The following is a 20,364-nucleotide window of genomic DNA, read 5'->3' as shown; positions in this document are numbered from 1 at the left end:
AATCAAAGCTGGTATTTACCGGCGTGGGCGGGCTCCGGGTCCTGGGGGGGCCGCGGGGCGATCTGGCGCCGGGGGGTGCCCCCACGGTGGCCTGGACCGCGATCGGGGCCCACCAATCCGCGGGTGGGCCTGTGCCGTGGGGGCACTCTTTCCCTTCCGCCTCCGCCACGGCCTCCACCATGGCGGAGGTGGAAGAGACTCTCCCCACTGCGCATGCGCGGGAAACTGTCAGCGGCCGCTGACGCTCCCGTGCATGCGCCGCATTTCTGCGCCAGCTGGCGGGGCACCAAACGCCATTTCCGCCAGCTGGCGGGGCGGAAATCCCTCCGGCGCCGGCCTATCCCCTCAATGTTGGGGCTCGGCCCCCAAAGATGCGGAGCATTCCGCACCTTTGGGCCGGCGCGATGCCCATCTGATTGGTGCCGTTGGGGAAGAATTTCGCCCCATATTTTTGAGAAAAAAAATTGTCCCTTACCCAACACCACCGAACCACGTTATTTTGTTATTTATCTCATTGCTGTTTTGACCTCGGGTGACTGTGTGGAGTTTGCACTTTCTCTTCGTGTAGTAGGCACCACTGTTTGTATATATTGCACATATGAGAAGTAATACGGTCAGGCTCCTGTACTACAGGTAGGGGGGTAGTTTCCTGCCTGCTGGCTCCGCCCAGTAGGCAGAGTATAAATATGTGTGCTCACCGAGCTGCAGCCATTTTGGCAGCAGCTGTAAGAGGCAACACATCTCTGCGTAATAAAGCTTTGATTACTCTCGTCTCGTCGTAATTGATAGTGCATCAATTTATTACGCAGAGATTTTACAGCGATGGACCTAGGCATCAAGCCAGATCGGCTGCAGCTGCACCCTCAAGCAGACAATGCCAGGTCGGCCTTCGACTACTGGCTAGCTTGCTTTGGAGCCTACATTGGATCAGCGACAGAACCACCCTCAGAGGCACAGAAACTACAGATCCTGTACACACGGTTGAGCTCTGATATTTTTCCTCTTATCCGGGATGCGCCCAACTACATTTACACTGAGGCCATGGCGTTTCTGAAAGAGAACTACTGGCCGATCAACAAACTCTACGACAGGCACCTCCTGTCCATGCAGCAACAACTCCCCGGTGAATCATTGGAAGATTTCTGGTGTGCTCTGCACGCCCTGACGAGGAACTACGATTGCCAGACAGTTTCGGCCGTTGAACATTCCGAACTCCTAATCAGGGACGCTTTCGTTACGGGCATAGGGTCGGCGTACATCCGCCAGTGCCTCTTAGAAGGGGGTACGCTTGACCTCGCGGCAATCAAGAAACTCGCGACCTCGCTAACGGTTGCCTTTATGTTCAATACCACACCGCGGGGCAAGATCAAGAATGATAAAATCTTGAGGTGGAGGATTGAGCTCTCCACCTACAATTACGAGATTTTTATCGCCCCGGTAAGCTCAATGACCCCCCCCGATGCCCTATCCCGAGGTACCTGCGCCAGCGCACAAGTGGAACGGCTCCGGGCCCTACACGATGGTCTCTGTCACCCAGGGGTCACCCAGTTCTTTCACTTCATAAAGGCCCGCAACCTACCCTACTCCATTGTGGAAGTCAGGGCGGTCACCAAAGACTGCCAGGTCTGCGCGGAGTGCAAACCGCACTTCTACCGGCCAGACCGTGCGCACCTGGTGAAGGCCTCCCGTCCCTTTGAACGCCTAAGCATGGACTTTAAAGGGCCCCTCCCCTCCTCCGACCGAAACACGTACTTCCTTAACGTGGTCAACGAATACTCCAGATTCCCCTTCGCCATTCCATGCACCGATATGACATCTGCCACAGTCATCAAAGCCCTCAATAACATCGTCACTCTGTTCGATTTCCCCGCTTATGTCCACAGCGACCGGGAATCCTCCTTTATGAGTGATGAGCTGCTTCAATTCCTGCTCAGCAAGGGCATTGCCTCGAGCAGGACGACCAGCTACAACCCCCGGGGAAACGGGCAGGTGGAGAGGGAGAACGGGACGATCTGGAAGGCCGTCCTGCTGGCCCTATGGTCCAAATATCACCCGGTCTCCCGCTGGCAGGAGGTCCTCCCCGACACCCTCCACTCCATCCGATCGCTACTTTGCACTGCGACTAATGAACGTCTCTTTGCCTTCCCTAGGACGTCTACCTCCGGGGTTTCGCTCCCAACGTGGCTGGCAGCTCCAGGATCCGTTCTCCTCCGCAAGCACATGCGGCTCCACAAGGCAGACCCGTTGGTCGAGAGGGTACAGCTACTCCATGCAAACCCGCAGTACGCCTACGTGGCGTACTCTGACGGCCGCCAAGACACAGTCTCCCTCAGGGACCTGGCACCAGCTGGGTCCCCGTCACCCCCCCCAACTGCCCCGGCGCCAACCATCCTCCCCCCAGCGCACCTCACCACTGCCCCCGCTCCAGGACGATCCGTCCTCCCATTGGTTCCACCCGGGGCTGAAGATGAGGGCTACACGCTCCCGGAGTCACCGGCGACCAAGCCGGCGTCTGCATCGCCACCGGGACTGCGGCGCTCACAACGGAGGATCAAGGCACCCGACCGGCTAAATTTGTGAACTTTTCCCAAACTGTACTCTTTTAAAATGCTCACATACATGTAAATAGTTGTTCCACCACCCCAGCTGGACTCTTTTAACAGGGGGTGAATGTGGTAGTCACCACTGTTTGTATATATTGCACATATGAGAAGTAATACGGTAAGGCTCCTGTACTACAGGTAGGGGGGTAGATCCGGCCTGCTGGCTCTGCCCAGTAGGCGGAGTATAAATATGTGTGCTCACCGAGCTGCAGCCATTTTGGCAGCAGCTGTAGGAGGCAACACATCTCTGCGTAATAAAGCCTTGATTCCTCTCTGCTCTTGTCTCATCGTAATTGATAGTGCATCACCCCGTGTCTGCGTGGGTTTTCTCTTGGTGCTCTGGTATCCTCCCACACTCCAAAGATGTGCAGGTTAGATGAATTGGCCATGCTAAATTGCCCCTTAGTGCCCAAAGAGATGCAGGTTAGGTGGGGTTACGGTGATAGGGTGGGGGAGTGGACCTCGGTAGGGGGCTCTTTCGGAGGGTTGGTGCAGTCTCAATGGGCCGAATGGCCTCCTCCTGCATTGTAAGAATTCTACAGTTCGATGCCTTGAAGATTTACAGAGTTATTTTTCCCCATTGGTTTTATTAGTCCGAGATTTCCTGCGTGATGAAGTTCTATGTTTTGACGAATCTTACCGTGGAAGGGAACTGCCTGGATTTGTCAACTACAAAACATTTGAATCACTTGTAAAGAATGAGATTGTCAAGTTGGAAGAACCAGCCATTCAGAAACTGACAACCGTCACAGGTACCTGACTTCCTTAATTAAAATGTGCACCTCTATATTTTAAGATCACTGGGTCAATACAGTGACAAGAATATTCACAAAGGGGACCAGACAAATCTTCACTAAGTCCCCATCAAGGAACCATCTAGAATTCAGTCATATCCATAGGAGTTAATGGTTCCTAACTTTAACATAGCAAACTGTCCTTACCCACCCCTTGCATCAACCAGCTCAGATCAGATTAGAATTTATGCTGCCAACCTCATATCAGAATCCACACTGACTACTGAATAAATTAGTTGCCTTTTTTTTGTTATTCTTTCACAGGATGGGCTTCACTGGCTAGGCCGGCATTTATTGCCCATCCCTAATTGCTCTTGCGAAGCTGTTGGTGAACCAACTTCTTGACCCACTGTAGTCGATGTGGTGCAGGTACACCCATAGTGCTCTTAGGAAGGGGTTTCCAGGAATTTGGAGAGTGAAGGAACGGTGATATATTCCAAGTCAGGATGTCCTTTTTTTCCATTGTCAATTCTCCAGACTCACTGTCAATAAGACAAATGCTCACTTTGTCAACTCGTTAGATTTTTTCAAATATTCAGGAAAAAGCTTCCTATTTGTTTTTATATTTCTGGCTGGTTTACTCTAATGTTCCCGTCGTTATTCATCCTTTTGCCAGCCTTTGGCGTTCCTTATATTCTGCCGAATCTTTTGATCTTCCACCTGCGTTTGCATAATTGTGCTTTTTCTTTAAGTTTGATACTATCTTTAACCTTCCTAGTTTTTTTTATAAATTTAGAGTACCCAATACATTTTTCCAATTAAGGGGCAATTTAGCATGTTCAATCCACCTATCCCTGCACATTTTTGGGTTGTGGGGTCAAAACCCACGCAAACACGGGGAGAATGTGCAAACTCCACCCGGACAGTGACCCAGAGACAGGATCGAACCTGGGACATCGGCGCCGGGAGACTGTCGTGCTACCACTGCGCCACCGTGCTGCCCTCCCTTCCTAGTTAACCACTCGTTAAATGTTTACCACCGCATCTCTATTGGCCTAGCCTTTAACCTAATTTGCCAATTCACTTTTGCCAGTTCAGCTTTTATGACGGAATCACAGAATAATTCAGTGCAGAATAGTCTGCACTAAAGCATAAAACACCTGACCTGCCTACCTAATCCTGTTGCCAGCACTTGGCCCATAGCTTTGAATGTTAAGACGTGCCAAGTGCTCATCCAGGTACTTTTTAAAGGATGTGAGGCAACCCGCCTCTACCCCCCTCCCAGGCAGTGCATTCCAGACCATCACATCCTCCGTTTTTTCCTCAAATCACCCCTAAACCTCCTGCCCCACACCTTGAACTTGTGTCGCCTCGTGACTGACCTTTCAACTAAGGGGAACGGCTGATCCCTACCCATCCTGTTCATGCCCCTCATAATCTTGTACACCTTGATCAGTTGGCTCCTCAGTCTTCTCTGCTCCAGCGAAAACAAGCCAAGTCTATCCAACCTCTCTTCATAACTTAAATGTTCCATCCCAGGCAACATGCTGCTGAATCGCCTCTGCACCCCCTCCAGTGCAATCACATCCTTCCTATAATGGGACGGCCATAATTGTACACAATACTCCAGCTGTGGCCTCACCAAATTTCTATACACTCCAACATGACCTCCCTGCTTTTGTAAACTATGCCGCGATTAATAAAGGCAAGTGTCCCATATGTCTTTTTCACCACCCTATTAACCTGCCCTTCTGTTTTCAGAGATCTATGGACAAACACACCAAGGTCCCTTTGTTCCTCAAAACTTCCCAGTGTCAGACCTCTCATTGAATACTTCCTTGTCACATTACTCCTTCCAAAGTGTATCACTTCACACATTTCAGGGTTAAATTCCAACTGCCACCATCATGTCCATTTGACCATCCCGTCTATATCTTCCTGTAACCCAAGAAACTCAACCTCACTGTTAACCACCCAGCCAATCTTTGTGTCATCTGCAAACTTAATGATTCTACCCCCTACAGAGTCATATATTTGTTTATATAAATGATGAACAATAGGGACCCGGCACAGATCCCTGTGGCACGCCACTGGACACTGGCTTCCGGTCACTAAAGCAGCCGTCTGGCATCACCCTCCATCTCCTTCAGCAAAGCCAATTTTAAATCCACCATATCAAGTTACTGTGTATCCCTCGTGCATTTGCCTTCTTCACAAGCTTCCCATCTGGGACCTTGTCAAAGGCTTTGCTGAAATCCATGTAAACCACACCAACTGCACTACCCTCATCTACACACTTGGTTACATGCTCAGAAAATTCAATCAAATTTGTTAGGCATGACCTCCCTCCGACAAAGCCATGCTGACTATTCCTGATCAAAACTTGCCTCTCCAACACCTCATAAAAAGTTGCATTATAATACAATACCTCTTTATCCCCCACTTTAGCACAACAATTACACACAGGGTTTGGGATTGGCACGAAATAATACACAAAAGTACCTTTTAAGCACACAATATGATTGTGGTCAACTACACACTTCGCTCTGAACCCAAGTTGGTGTCTGGATTTCGCCTCGGAAGCCCCCCCCCCCCCCCCCCCCCCCCCGATGATTGTCACGTGATTGTTGTTACGGGCGACACGGTCGCACAGTGGTTAGCATTGCTGCCTCACAGCTCCAGAGATCCGGGTTCAATTCTGACCTCGGGTGATTGTCTGTGTGGGGTTTGCACTTTCTCCCCGTGTCTGCGTGGGTTTCCTCCGGGTGCTCCGGTTTCCTCCCACAGTCCAAAGATGTGCAGGCTGGGTGGACTGGCCGTGATAAATTGGCCCTTAGTGCCCAAAGATATACAGGTTAGGTGGGATTACAGTGATCGGGTGGGGGAGTGGTTCTGTGATTTTGTGAGTTTCCAACTTCCACTCCCAAGAACACACTTTAAAATCCTCTCTCATAAATATGCTTTCCCTTAGCAGTTTGCATTCTGAAATCCAGACTAGGACTTCCAAGAAACACTGTCAAAAAAGCTTCTACTCCACGTGTAAACTAATGTGGCAGGGGGATGGGAACCAATGCAGGAAGTCACAGGGTAGTAAAGAGGGGATAGAAACAAAAGCTAGTGAGGAGAAAAGTGCAAGGTAGAGCAACAGATTGAATTGCCTAGTATGGCAGAGGGGTGGGAACCAGAGCAGTAGGTCAGCGGGAGAAATAACTGAGGGAGAGCGACAGACTAAGGCCAGTAGGATTAAGAGGAAGAGCAGGCAGGGAGTGGTTGTTCAACGCAGCGGGGCAGGTGGGCTAAACTGCATTAGTTTCAATGTGAGGAGTATTTCAGGTAAAACAGATGAACTTAGAGCTTTGATTCGTACGTGGAATGATGATGTTGTTGCTATTACAGAAACATGGTTGAAAGAGGGACTGGATTGGCAACTAAACATTCCAGGATTTAGATGCTTCAGGCAAGATAAAGGGGGAGTTGCATTATTGGTTAAGGAGAACACTGCTGTGCTGAGGGAGGACACCTTGGAGGGTTCAGGCAGCGAGGCAATACGGGTAAAGCTCAGGAATAGGAAGGGTGCTGTCACAATGTTGGGGGTTTACTACAGACCTCCTAACAGCCAGCGGGATTCAGGACAAATGTGAGGTAATGCATTTTGGAAGGTCTAATACAGGTAGGGAATATACAGTGAATGGTAGAGCCCTCGAGAGTTTTGACAGTCAGAGAGATCTAGGTGTACAGGTCCACAGGTTACTGAAAGGGGCAACACAGGTGGACAAGGTAGTCAAGAAGGCATACGGAATGCTTGCTTTCATTGGCCGGGGCATTGAGTATAAAAATTGGCAAGTCATCTTGCAGCTGTATAGAACCGTAGTTAGGCCACACTTGGAGTATAGTGTTCAATTCTGGTCGCCACACTACCAGAAGGATGTGGAGGCTTTAGAGAGGGTGCAGAAGAGATTTACCAGGATGTTGCCTGGTATGGAGGGCATTAGCTATGAGGAGCGGTTGAATAAACTCGGTTTGTTCCCACTGGAACGACGGAGGTTGAGGGGCGACCTGACAGAGGTCTACAAAATTATGAGGGGCATAGACAGGGTGGATAGTCAGAGACTTTTTCCCAGGGTAGAGGGGTCAATTACTAGGGGGCATAGGTTTAAGGTGTGAGGGGCGAGGTTTAGAGGAGATGTACGAGGTAAGTTTTTTTACACAGAGGGTAGTGGGTGCCTGGAACTCGCTGCCAGAGGAGGTGGTGGATGCAGGGACGATAGTGACGTTTAAGGGGCATCTTGATAAATACATGAATAAAATGGGAGTAGAGGGATACGGACCCCAGAAGTGCAGAAGATCTTAGTTTAGACAGGCAGCATGCTCTGCGCAGGCTTGGAGGGCCGGAGGGCCTGTTCCTGTGCTGTACTTTCCTTTGTTCTTTGTTCTTTGAGAGATAGAGGAGCAGATATGCAGACAGATCTTGGAAAGATGCACAAACAATAGGTTTGTTGTGGTGGGTGATTTTAACTTTCCCTACATTGATTGGGACACACTTACTGCTCCCTCAGAATACTGAGGGAGGCAAGGGAGGAAATTGTTGGGGCCTTGACAGTAATCTTTGTATCCCATTGGCTACCGATGAAGTTCCAGAGGACCGGAGAGTAGCCAATGTTGTTCCATTGTTTAAGAAAAGCAGCAGAGATAATCCAGGAAATTATAGGTTGGTGAGCCTTACTTCAGTGGTAGGGAAATTATTGGAAAAGATCCTTAGAGACAGGATTACTCACATTTGGAAACAAATGGACTGATTAGTGATGGACAGCATGGTTTTGTGAAAGGGAGGTCGTGACTCACTAATTTTGATCGAGTTTTTCAAGGAAGGGACAGAGATCATAGATGAGGGCAAGGCAGTAGATGTTGTAGAAATGGATTCAATAAAGCCTTTGACAAGGTACCTCATGGTAGACTGGTACAAAAGGTGAAGACACATGGGGTCAGAGGAGAGCTGGTAAGTTGGATACAGAGTATTTATGGCAGAGAGATCTGGACATGCATGTCCACCGATCACTGAAAGTGGCAACGCATGTGGATAAGGTGGTCAAGAAGGCATATGGTATGCTGGCCTTCATCGATCGGGGCATTGAATATAAAAATTGCCAAGTCATGTTGCAGCTGTACAGGATCTCAGTTAGGCCTCATTTGGAATATTGTCCAGAAGGATGTGGAGGTTTGGAGAGGGTACAGAAGTGGTTTACTAGGATGTTGCCTGGTATGGAGGGCATTAGGTATGAGGAGAGGTTAGATAAACTCGGTCTGTTCTCACTGGAACGACGGAGGTTGAGAGGCGACCTGATAGAGGTCTACAAGATTATGAGAGGCATGGGCAGAGTGGATAGTCAGATGCTCTGTCCGAGGGTAGGAGAGTCAAGTACTCGGGGACAGAGGTTTAAAGTGTGTGGGTAAAATTTTAGAACAGCTGTGCGAAGCATATTTTTTACACAGAGGGTGGTAATTAAATGGAACATGCTGCCTGGGGAGGGGGTGGGAGCAGGTACGATAGTGAAATTTAAGGGGCATCTAGACAAATCTATCAATAGGGGGGGAATGAAAGGATACAGACTCCGCAAGTGCATACAGTTTTAGTTTCGGTAGGTACCATGGTCGGCGCAGGCTTGGAGGGCAGAAGTGCCTGTTCCTGTGCTGTATTGTTCTTTGATGTAGAGATGCCGGCGTTGGACTGGGGTGAGCACAGTACGAAGTCTTACAACACCAGGTTAAAGTCCAACAGGTTTGCTTGTGACATCGAAACAAACCTGTTGGACTTTAACCTGGTGTTGTAAGACTTTGTACTGTATTGTTCTTTGTTCTTCTTTGTTCTTTGTTTACCAGCGAACCCAGTCAAGGTTCAAACCAACTCTTTTCAGATTTTTTTGTCTTCACTGCTTTTACACAAACTCTGAGATCCAGTTACTGATTTCCATAGTTATTTCAACTCATGTTCCACAGACTGTTGTAAATCCTTACAAACATGAAAATCACTTCAGATATATTTCTGGCATCCCAACCTCCTTCTCAGTTCAGACTGTCTTTGCTAAACAGTGCTCTTTCTTTAACCTCAGACTTCTTGGAAACCTCTCTTAATTGCTCTAGTTTCCTTAACATGGTTTACTTCAGATCTCTGCCATTCTTTTCTTAACCATTAATCCATGGTATGTCTTTACTTCCAGCAAAGCCGAGATGTTCTCTCTCTAGCATTATAAGTCAACTGATTCTAGCAGAGCTGTGAGAGCTTCCTTCTCTCTAACGAACCTTCTCCAACTGCAATGAAATTAGATAAACTAAAACTTAAAAGCTTCTCTACTGTACAAAGCCCCAGTTGCTAATCAACAATCACATGAATATGCCTTTTATTTATTCTTTACGCTGTAGCCCTCTATAAGCACAATAGAAATACAGTTGGAACTTAACCAACCCCCACACATAAAACACCTTTGTCCAGCATTAATCCAACTATAGATTTTATCTTTCCAGGCACAGAAACATGAAATTAAACTCACTTAAAACAATACCTTATTTCTAAGGTTTCCGAATAAGTCCCTGAAAACTACCTTTGTTTTCCGAACACAGAATTAATGTTTCAAGTCCATATGGCCCTTAACATTGTTTCCTGAACTTAGCTTGTCCATATCTATTGAGCTAATACCATAATTAGCTAACAGAGCCACCCTTCCACTTTTTCCTGGCTTCCTGTCCTTCCTAAATTTCCTGTACCCTTCAATATTCTGGCGGCAATCCATGTTCTCCTGCAGCCATGTACTGTAGTTACTATCAAATCATACTTAGAATCATAGAATATCTACAGTGGAAAAAGAGGCCATTCGGCCCATCGGATCTGCACCAACACTCCAAAAGAGCACCCGACCAAGGTCCACTCCCCTGTCTGTGCTGCTCCATCCCCAAAACGTATGCTGGACACCAAGGGCAATTTATCACGACCAATCTACCTAATCCGCACATCTCTGGACTGTGGGAGGAACCCAGAGCACCCAGAGGAAAGCCACGCAGACACGGGGAGAACGTGCAGACTCTAGTCACCCAAGGCGGTAATCGAACCCGGGTATCTGATGCTGTGAGGCAGCAGTGCGAACCACTGATCCATCCTCTTTATCTATTTCTATGCAAGCTCCCAGATAGTCTGTTTTGTTTTGAATGCTTCATGCATTCAGATACAGAGCCTTATCTTTATGCTTTTATTTTATTTGTAACGTCCAGTCTCATGCGTTGACTTAATGTTAGACTTGTACTCGCCATCCTTTCCAGAGATCCAAAGCATCCAGGTAACGTCCCCCCCCACCCCCCCCTGATGCGCCACAGTGTCTGCAGCTCAGCCTCTAGCTCAATAACTCTGAGCCAAAGTTCCTGCAGCTGCACACACTTACTGCAGATGTGTTTGCCGTGGACAGATTTAGGCTGGATACTTCCGCCCCGCCCTCTGCAAGATCGCCACGGGCGTCCCGCAGGCCGTGTGAAGGCCCATTGACCTCCGACGGAAATTTCCACTTGCCGGGCGGGCGAGGCCAGCGAATCCCTTCAGTTTTTATTGAAGCCGAGCTGGATTCGCCGCCGGTGGGATTCTCCGTTTCGCCGGTAGCGCGCTCGGCCCGCGGATTTCCACAAGGCACGGGAATGCCCGCAATGGGAGACCCCATTGGCCGGCTGCCGGGACGGAGAATCCCACTGCTGGCACTGGGGGTGCGCCGCACTGGAAAGCGGGTGCGGCGGGACGGAAGATCCCTCCCGTTATGTCTCGGTCTGACTTTACTGAACAGCAAGCTCCCAAAAAAGGGGGGACTTTCCCTGAATTGTGTTTATATAGACCACGAAGAAGATCATTTTTTAATAAGCTAAGCATTAAGAAAAATGAAAATCTAAAAATGAACCTCATACTGGATAATGGGCTGTGAGCGGAAGATGTGATTTTGTCTCCGATTTCCTGTTGCAGAAATTACAAGAACAGCTTTTATTGCTATTGCCGAGCAACATTTCAGTGCCTTTTGCAACATTTTGAAAGCTGCCAAGGTACAGTAAAAACGTATCATTATAACAAGACATTTACATGAGGTTTGACTATTTGTAGCCAATGATTGAGGTTTTACCAGTGGCAAACTGTTTATTGCTAACTTATTAATGTCTTTTTGCACTTATGAACATGGGTGCACCGACCGGGCAGCCCTTTGAGCCTGCCCATTATTCAATTCCAAAGTGGGTGTTCTCGACCTCCATATCCCGTGGTATTCTGAGCTGGAAATGTTCATCTGACCCAGCACCCAACAGTCTTATGGGGAGAAAGTTCCAGGTTTCGACCTCTGACCTTCCACTGCAAATGCAAATGCTGGCAATCGGAAATAAAAGCAGAAAATGCTCGGCAGGTCAGGCAGCGTCTTGTGGAGAGAGAAACAGAGTTAATGCTTCAGTTCGAGATGACCTTTCACCAGTTATCTGAACCTGAAGAGTCTGTTTCTCTCCACAGATCTTGCCCACTTCTATCACCTCTCAAGTGACAAAGTGCTTCCTGCTTCCACTCAGAAATGGCCACGTTCCAGTGTTAACGTCGCTGTGGATCTTCCCAGCAGCAAATATGTGTCCACCCCCTCAAATCACTTTATCATTATAAACCCTCAAACAGATCAGCCGTCAACATTCTGTGCTCAAGCGAATATCGACGTTTATACTACCCAACCTCATCATTCAACCCATAAAGTCTCGGTATCATTTTGGTGAATCTGCATTGAACCTCCAAGGCCAATAGATCCTTTAGGAGTTGCAATGCCCAAACTGAGTGAGGTCATCCAGATGAGGTCTGATAAATCTCTGCAGAAACAAAGCATCAACCCTTCCCCTTTTGTAGTCCAGCCACATTGAGGTTAAAGCCAACGGTCCATTTGTCTTTCTGATTACCCTTTTATTTGTTATTTACAGCACACGAGGGGCCCATCGTGTCTGCACCGGCTCCCAAAAGAGCAACCTAGATAGTCCCATTCCCCAGTCCTATCTCTGTAGCCCTCTCAATCCATCACGTATCCAGCTTTCTTTTGAAACCTCCTGTGGAACCCACCTTCACCTCTCTGCCAGGCAGCACATTCCAAACCCCAACAACTCTCTGAGTAAAGAGGTTTCTTCTCATCTCACTCCCAGCTCTCTTGCTGACCATTTATAAATTGTGACCCCTCGTCACTGACATACCAATTAGTGGAAACAGAATATCCTTCTTACCCTGTCAAATTTGTTCATGATTTTGAACACCTCAATAAGGTCGCCTCGTAATCTACTCTACTCCAAGGAGAACAAGCCCAATTTCTCCAATCTTTCCGTGTATCTAAACCACCTCATTTCTGGTGTCATTCTCGTAAATCTCCTCTGAACTCTTTCCAGGGCTTTAACATCCTTCCTTAAATCAGGTGCCCAGAACTGAACACAATACTCCAAATGTGGTCTGACCAAAGATTTGTAGAGGTGTAGCATCACTTCCTTGCTTTTATACTCTATGCCTCTATTTATAAACCAATGGATGTTCTCAGCCTTCTTAACAACTGTTTCAACTTGCCTGGCCACCTTCAGAGAATGAGGCGCTTGAACCCCGAGGTTCCTGTACTCCTCTCAAATTGCACCATTGAGCCGATATTGTCTCCCCGTGTTTCTTCCACCAAAACGGATTACCTCACATTTCACTGCATTGACGTTCATCTGCCAGGTGTCTGCCCATTTGGCCAACTTGTCAATGTCCCTCTGAAGTCGCTCAGCGTCATCCTCACAATTCACTATTCTCCTTAGCTTAGTCTCATTTGCAAACTTAGAGATTTTGCCCTCAACACCCACTTCTAAATCATTTATATAAAACAGAAAAGGCAAGGATCCCAACACTAAGCCCGGGGAAACATCACTTTCAACTTGTTTCCAGTTTGAGAAATGCCCATCTATACCCACCCTCTGTTTCCGATCTCTTAGTCAACTTCTAATCCATGCTGCTAAGGCCCCATCAATCCCAAACAGTTTTAATTTGCTAACCAACCTGCCGTGTGGCACTCTATCAAATGCTTTCTGAAAGTTCAAATAAACAACATCCACAGCACTACCTTCACCCACTGCATTTATCACCTCGTCAAAGAACTCAATTAAATTTATCAGACATGACCTGCCCTTGACAAAACCATGTTGACTGTCGAGTATTAACTTATTTTTCTCTAAGTGCATATTTATCTCATCCCGTATTATGGCCTCCATCAGTTTTCCCACTATTGATGTCAAGCTGACAGGTCTGTAGTTTCCTGGGTTATCCTTTGCCCCTTTCTTAAACAACGGCGTCACATTTGCAATCCTCCAATCCCTCGGGACTAATTCTGTGTTCAGAGAGGCTTGGAAAATTTCTTTCAACGGTTCCGCAATATGCTCCCTTACCTCTCTCAGCAATCAAGGATGCATCCCACCCGGGCCTGGCGACCTTTCTACCTGCTAGCCTTATTAACACCTTTTCTTTATCTTTTGTAAATTTCTTGCAATGCCAGCATCGCTGGCTTGGCCAGAATTCATTGCCTGTCCCTAAATGCCCCTTGAGAAGGTGGTGGTGAACCGTCTTCATGAACCGCTGCAGTCCATGTGGTGTAGGTGCAGCCACAGTGCTGTTAGGGAGGGAGTTGCAAGATTCTAACTCAACGACATTGAAGGAATGGGGATATAGTTCCGAGTCAGGGTGGTGTGTGATTGGGGGGGAAGCTGTGGGTAGAGGTGTTCCCATGTATCTGCTTGCCTGGTCCTTCTACGTGGCAGCGTTTGTGGGTTTGGAAGCTGCTGTCTAAGGAGCCTTGGTGAATTGTTGCAGTGCATCTTGTAGATGGTGAACACGGCAGATCTGAAATGCCAGTCCCGCAGGGAGTGAATGTTTAAGATTGTTACAGTTTGAGTCCCTGTTAAACTTTCTACTCCCCATCTACACAATGTTTTGTGATTCATCACTTTGTGTCATCCACAAACTGGGATTTAAATAAACCTCTCCCTTCTTTCGTCTCAGTCACAGATGTGTCTGGAGAAAAGCTGAGACCCCTGTACGTAGGAAGCACCCTGGGCCAGATCTTCCGGCTGTTCGCACCAGCGGGATATTCCAGTCCCGACGACGGTGCATCCCCAGTGGGTTTCCCAGCAGTGTAGTGTGGATTCAATGGGAAATCCTGTTGACAAGGGCGGGACTGGAAGATCCCGTTGGCAGGCGGCCTCCCACTGCAGAGAAACACACCGCGGAGAGGCCAGAGAATCTCGCCCCACTGGTCACATCCCCGTGACTCCACCTAACCTTCAGACACTAAGGGGAAATGTGGAATGGCCAATCCATCTAACCTGCACATCTTTGGACTGTGGGAGGAAATCAGAGCACCCGGAGGAAACCCACGCAGGCATGGGGAGAACGTGCAAACTCCACACAGACAGTCGCCCGAGGTCGGAATCGAACCCGAGTCCCTGGTCCCATGAGGCAACAGTGCTAACCGCTGTGCCTCCTGCCGCGAATGCATCCCCTTTCTTACTACTCGATGCCTCTTACCACCAAACCAATTACCCACTAATGTCAAAAGCTAACATCCACTTGCAATTTATTTTTAGAAGTAGAATGAATGGGTTGTGATCAAAACATGAGATCAGGGGCTGGATCCTGCGATTTTGAGACGATGTCCGGAAGAAGTGTCTAGTTTCAGTCTGGTTTTAGTCTAGTGCACATTATTGTCTTTGTGTACAGATCAAAATTGAGTCCATCAGCCGACAGGAAGAGAGTGAAGCGGAGAAGATGCTGCAGGCGCAGTTCAAGATTGAAAATATGGTCTACTCCCAGGACAGCATCTACAGCCAGCACTTAAGTACAATGAAAGGCAAGACGTTAATATTTACTACAAATGCCAGCATCCAGGAAATGTCATACCACGTACAAACGTACTACAAGGTAAACATGCCATCAGGTTAACCAAAACACGTAGATTAACTCTCTGCATTGTGTACTGTTAATGCCTGCCAATCAATTAGTTTCCTATTTTGTGTCATTAAAGTGATGAACAAAAGAAGCAGAGAAGGACATGATGAATCATAGAATTTACAGTGCAGATGGAGATCATTCTGCCCATCGAGTCTGCACCGGCCCTACTTAAGCCCACGCCACCACCCTTCCACTTAACCCAATAACCCCACCTAACCTTTTTGGACACTAAGGGCAATTTAGCATGGCCAATCCACCTAACCTGCACATCTTTGAAGTGTGGGAGGAAACCGGAGCACCCGGAGGAAACCCACGCAAACACCACACAAACAGTCACCCGAGGCTGGAATTGAACCCGGGACCCTGGAGCTGTGAGGCAGCAGTGCTGACCCCTGTGCCACCGTGCCGCCCAAATCCAGCTGTCGGACAGCATGTGCCGAAAGTGCCTCCACCTCAACAAGGGGAAGGTGTGTCACCTGTGCCATGTTGTGCGGACTTGGCACCACATGCAGGAGGAGGCTATCCACTCCCGGTGGCTGTCAAGGGCATCACAGCCCTGAACCTTTTGCGCCTCGGGTTCATTCCAGGGCGGCATGTCCCAACCAACGACCCACAAATGCATCCCTGAAGCCCGGATGCCCTGTTTGCCCAGGCAGCTGACCATATAAACTTTGGCCTGAACAAAGCCCATCAAAATGACCGGGCAGCAGGATTCTCCGCCATTGCTGGAATGACCCTGCATTCTGCACTGTAAATTCTATGATTCTATGACCCAGTTCCAGGGGATAACAGATGGATCACTTGTCGCTTTCATTAACAGGAATGGGTACCACTCCCTGAACGTTCAGCTTGTGTGTGACCATCACATGAAGATCACGCAGGTATGTGCACGCTTCCCAAGGAGTGTGCACGGCAGCTATATCCTGGGGCTTTTGGAGATCCCGCGATCTTCGAGGGACACCTCAGGGTGGCCGGTTGGCTGTTGGGGGATAAGGGGTATCCCCTTAGGTTCTGGTTAATGATACCAGTACAGAAACGACTGACCGATGTGGAGATCCGATATAGCAAAGGCCATGTGGCGACCCGGGCTGTCTTAGAGTGGTGCATCGGACTGCTTAAAATGCAGTTCTGATAGCTCGACCACTCTGGTAGTGCCCTACTGTACACCAGCCGGACGGTCGCCTGTTTTGTGGTGGTCTGTTGTGCCCTCCACAACTGGCCTTTGATGCCCCTGGCGGTTGTCCCCTGGAGGGCCTGGGGACGGAGGGCCCTGGCCAACTTGCCAGTGGCACAAGCCTCGTCACCGTGGTCATGAGGGGGGGAACTCGGGAGAGCAAGCTTGATGTGCATCAGCAACTGTGCGGTGCTTACCAGATTGTGCCCCGGAAGCCTGTCCACTACTTGCACCCACCAAGGTATGTGTTTCTGAGCCGATGGGGATGGGGATGATAGCCGTAATGCCTTGACAATGGCATCCTCGGAGCTCTCCTCCGAGGTGTTCTCCTGGGAGGGCCAGCACCATCAGACGGAGATCCTGCAGGAGAATAGACATGCGGTCAATGGGTGGGAAGGATCATTATGTCTGGCAAGAACAACACATGTGTGATGGGTCATCTGGGTGGGGGCCGCTGGATACTCATCTCTGAGGCACAGACCAATCTCGACGTCGGTGATCGAACTGTCCTCGGCCACCCCCGCGATCTCCAGGACCCGTTCCTCGGGGTGTGTGAGAACTCTGATTGCCGGCACCCCACTGCCCGTCAGGGCCCTTTCCTGTCTGTTAGGGGCCAACTTCTCTTGCGGGGACAAAGAGAGGGCATCGTGGGCCGCATGCTTCATGCATCGTGGGTGTGAGAGGGCTACGGTGGGGGACAGGCGTGGGCACGGCTGCTGGTGATGGGTGGGGTGCGCAGGTGGGTGCCAGGGTGTGCTGGGGCACAGGCACGGTATTGTGCTGAGGGGGGAATGGTGCGGTACCAACCGCAGGGTCATCGGGTGGAGTCGGTGGTGGCCGGGGTGGCGATGGTGCCAAGGGGCCGATGCGGTCCGATGGAGGTTGTTGAGCTTCTTGCGGCATTGGATGGCGGTCCACCTTGTGACACTCCCCGCACTGACATCCATGGCCACTGCCACCCAGGCGGCACTGGCTGCCCTGTGACTGACCCTCTGACCCCCCTCGACGAAACAGGGTATCCTGGACACCACCGCATCCAACAGTCTGGCCAGGTCAGCATCTTCGAATCGTGGTGCAGATCTCCTTGGTGACATGACTGTGTGCCATCTGGGGGTGTGCTCTGTGCAATCGGCTTAAGTACTACACCTCCCCCTTGTTAGCGGAGAGCTGCGGGGCGCAGTCTAGACAATTCAGCTGGCGGGACAGTCATTTCCGACGTGAAGCCCGTGGGGCATCAATATCGGCCCTAATTTGCATTAGATACCAGGAGCAGTCTCCCCGGGACGGCTGTCAGGAAACACCCACAAATCCAGCTCAGTTAGAAACATTTTGAAGATCGCGCTCCATATCTCCACACCATCAGATCAGACATCCAGATTTATCGTCTGATAACACAACCACTTGGCCATATTACTTCAGCCTTTGCCACGGTTTTTCGATTAATTGGGTAAATTTGGTGAAACACAAGTGGAGCAGACAGAGCTCATGCATAACTCTCAACCTTCATTTTTGGTCTCCAATTCTAGATTGCTTCCAGTCGGCTGGCTGACCAGATTCCTCTGGTGATATCCTATCATATCCTGAAGCAATTCACTGATAAACTGCAGACCGAGATGCTCAAACTCATCCAAGATAGAGACCGCATCGATGAATATCTGTATGAAGACCAAGATACTAAGAGGAAGAGAGAAGCCCTTCAAAGCAAAATAGATCGGCTGAAAAAAGCACAAAAGATATTGCTGGAATATGCTTAAGTGCTTATTGAACGCAGATGAACAAATAGTTGAATGTGATGTGTTGTTTTTGCTTGCCTATTTTTCTCTCCTTCATTTATTCCTGTTTGAGCTTTGAAAGTCAGTTACAACAAAATATTCAACTGAGCTGGAAGTACATTGGTATCTTCCTCACTCAAGGTCACACACATGTACCATCTTTCGCCAGGAGTCACAGGGAAGACATCGGTTGAATCAACCCGGATGGATTTACTCTCCCCAACCTTGTAGCAGCTCAGAGTGTCACCTTGGCTGAAATCAGTTAACGTGGACAAGTCCATGGACTGAACCCTGGGATTCCCTTGTCCACATGACTCCGCTTCCCTCTTAGGACAGAGAACTGGGTGATCAGGAGAACTTTAACTTGTCGTTGAGGCATCTTATTGGAATCTCTTTCCTTCAGGTTCCAAAGCAGCAGATTGTGTTGTCTTGTGCGTCATTATCTGTTACAATTCAGAATGTGACAACCACCAAACGCTTCACTGGAAGTAGGTCAAAATAAAATCCGATAAACATCAGTTGTTAATTTCACAAGAGTACGGGGCAGCATGGTGGCGCAGTGGTTAGCACTGCTACCTCACGGCGCCGAGGTCCCAGGTTCAATCCCGGCTCTGGGTCACTGTCCGTGCGGAGTTTGCACATTCTCCCCGTGTTTGCGTGGGTTTCGTTCCCACAACCCAAAGATGTGCAGGTTAGGTGGATTGGCCACGCTAAATTGCCCCGCTGGTACGCGGAGAATCCCGCCCATGGAGTTCGAGTATGGATCATCCATGATCTAAAAGCACAGCAGAATAGGCTGGAGGGTTTCAATGGCCTACTCCTGTTCCCCCATCAAAAAACTTCCATTTACTCATCAACTTTAAATGTCTAAAATGTCCCAGGTAACTTTGCAGGTGCATAATAAGACAACAATGGCCACTAAGCTGAAGAGGGAGACACCCAACTTTCTCGCGGAGTTTTAAAGGAGGGAGGGAGGTGGAGGGCCAAAGAAGTTTTTATTTTAATTGTTCACGGAATGCAGGCATCGTTGGCTAGGTCAACACTTATTGCCCATCCCCAGTTGCCCTTCAGAAGGTGGTGGTGGTGAGAATCTCCTTGAACACTGTTGTCCGCATGGTATAGGTTGACTAACAATACTGCTGAGGTGTTGCGGGATTTTGACCCAACAACAGTGAAGGAACGATGAAATAGAACATGGAACATACAGTGCTGAAGGAGGCCATTCGGCCCATCGCGCCTGCACCGACCCATTTAAGCCATCACTTCCACCCTATCCCAATAACCCCTCCTAACCTTTTTGTTTGGACACTAAGGGCAATTTAGCATGGCCAATCCACCTAACAAGCACGTCTTTCGGGACTTGTGGGAGAAAACCGGAGCACCTGGAGAAAACCCACGCAGACATGGGGAGAACGTGTAGACTCTGCACAGACAGTGACCGAGCAGGGAATCGAACCTGGGAACCTGGCGCTGTGAAGCCACAGTGCTAGCCACTTGTGCTACCGTGCTGAAATGTTTCTAAGTCAGGTGAGTGTGTGGCTTGGAGGGGAATTTGCAGGTGGTGGTATTCTGAAGCATCTGCTGCCCTTGTCCTAGATGGCAGAGGTCACGGTTTAGAAGGTGAGGTGAATGTATTCACCAGAATAAGTTGTCTGTAGAGTACTGTAATATGATCCCTTTTCCATGTAGTGTACTGGAACCCTGGTGGGCTCCGCCTCTGGCCCCCCCGCCGGACGGTGGATAGATCGGCCGCCTGGGGGCGGCGCTCAGTTGTTACAGCGATCTCAAGCAGGCAGGTTCTTGTGTAATAAAGCCTATGTTCTCGCGCTCTCATCGTCTAGCAGTGGATTAATGGTACATCAATTTATTACACAACGACATCATTGTGGAAGCTGTGCGGCAGTGGAGGCACTACCTAGCCGGTAGGAGGTTCACTCTCGTCACCGACCAATGGTCGGCTGCCTTCATGTTTGACAACGCACAACGGGGCAAAATAAAAAATGACAAAACCTTGAGGTGGAGAATCGAACTCTCCACCTATACTTACGATATTAAGTATCGTTCTGGGGAGCTCAACAAG

The 20,364-nt window shown here is 49.0% G+C and overlaps 1 protein-coding gene across 3 annotated transcripts in view; it reads left to right on the top strand.

Moving 5' to 3' along the window:
- Nucleotides 1-20,112, top strand: part of LOC140427693 (interferon-induced GTP-binding protein Mx3-like) — an 86,820-nt gene extending 66,708 nt beyond the window's left edge. For all 3 annotated transcript variants that reach the window (XM_072513200.1, XM_072513198.1, XM_072513199.1), the window contains 4 exons: nucleotides 3,197-3,355; nucleotides 11,328-11,404; nucleotides 15,108-15,308; nucleotides 18,039-20,112. In XM_072513200.1, coding sequence (XP_072369301.1) covers nucleotides 3,197-3,355; nucleotides 11,328-11,404; nucleotides 15,108-15,308; nucleotides 18,039-18,266 — 665 coding nt within the window. In that variant the 3' untranslated portion in view covers nucleotides 18,267-20,112. The remainder of the gene's footprint in view (nucleotides 1-3,196; nucleotides 3,356-11,327; nucleotides 11,405-15,107; nucleotides 15,309-18,038) is intronic.
- The last annotated feature ends 252 nt before the right edge of the window (nucleotides 20,113-20,364 follow it).

The sequence above is a fragment of the Scyliorhinus torazame genome, chromosome 8, assembly GCF_047496885.1.
Source record: "Scyliorhinus torazame isolate Kashiwa2021f chromosome 8, sScyTor2.1, whole genome shotgun sequence".
In the NCBI taxonomy this organism is placed as follows: Eukaryota; Metazoa; Chordata; class Chondrichthyes; order Carcharhiniformes; family Scyliorhinidae; genus Scyliorhinus; species Scyliorhinus torazame.
This window is presented reverse-complemented; position numbering and strand designations above follow the sequence as displayed.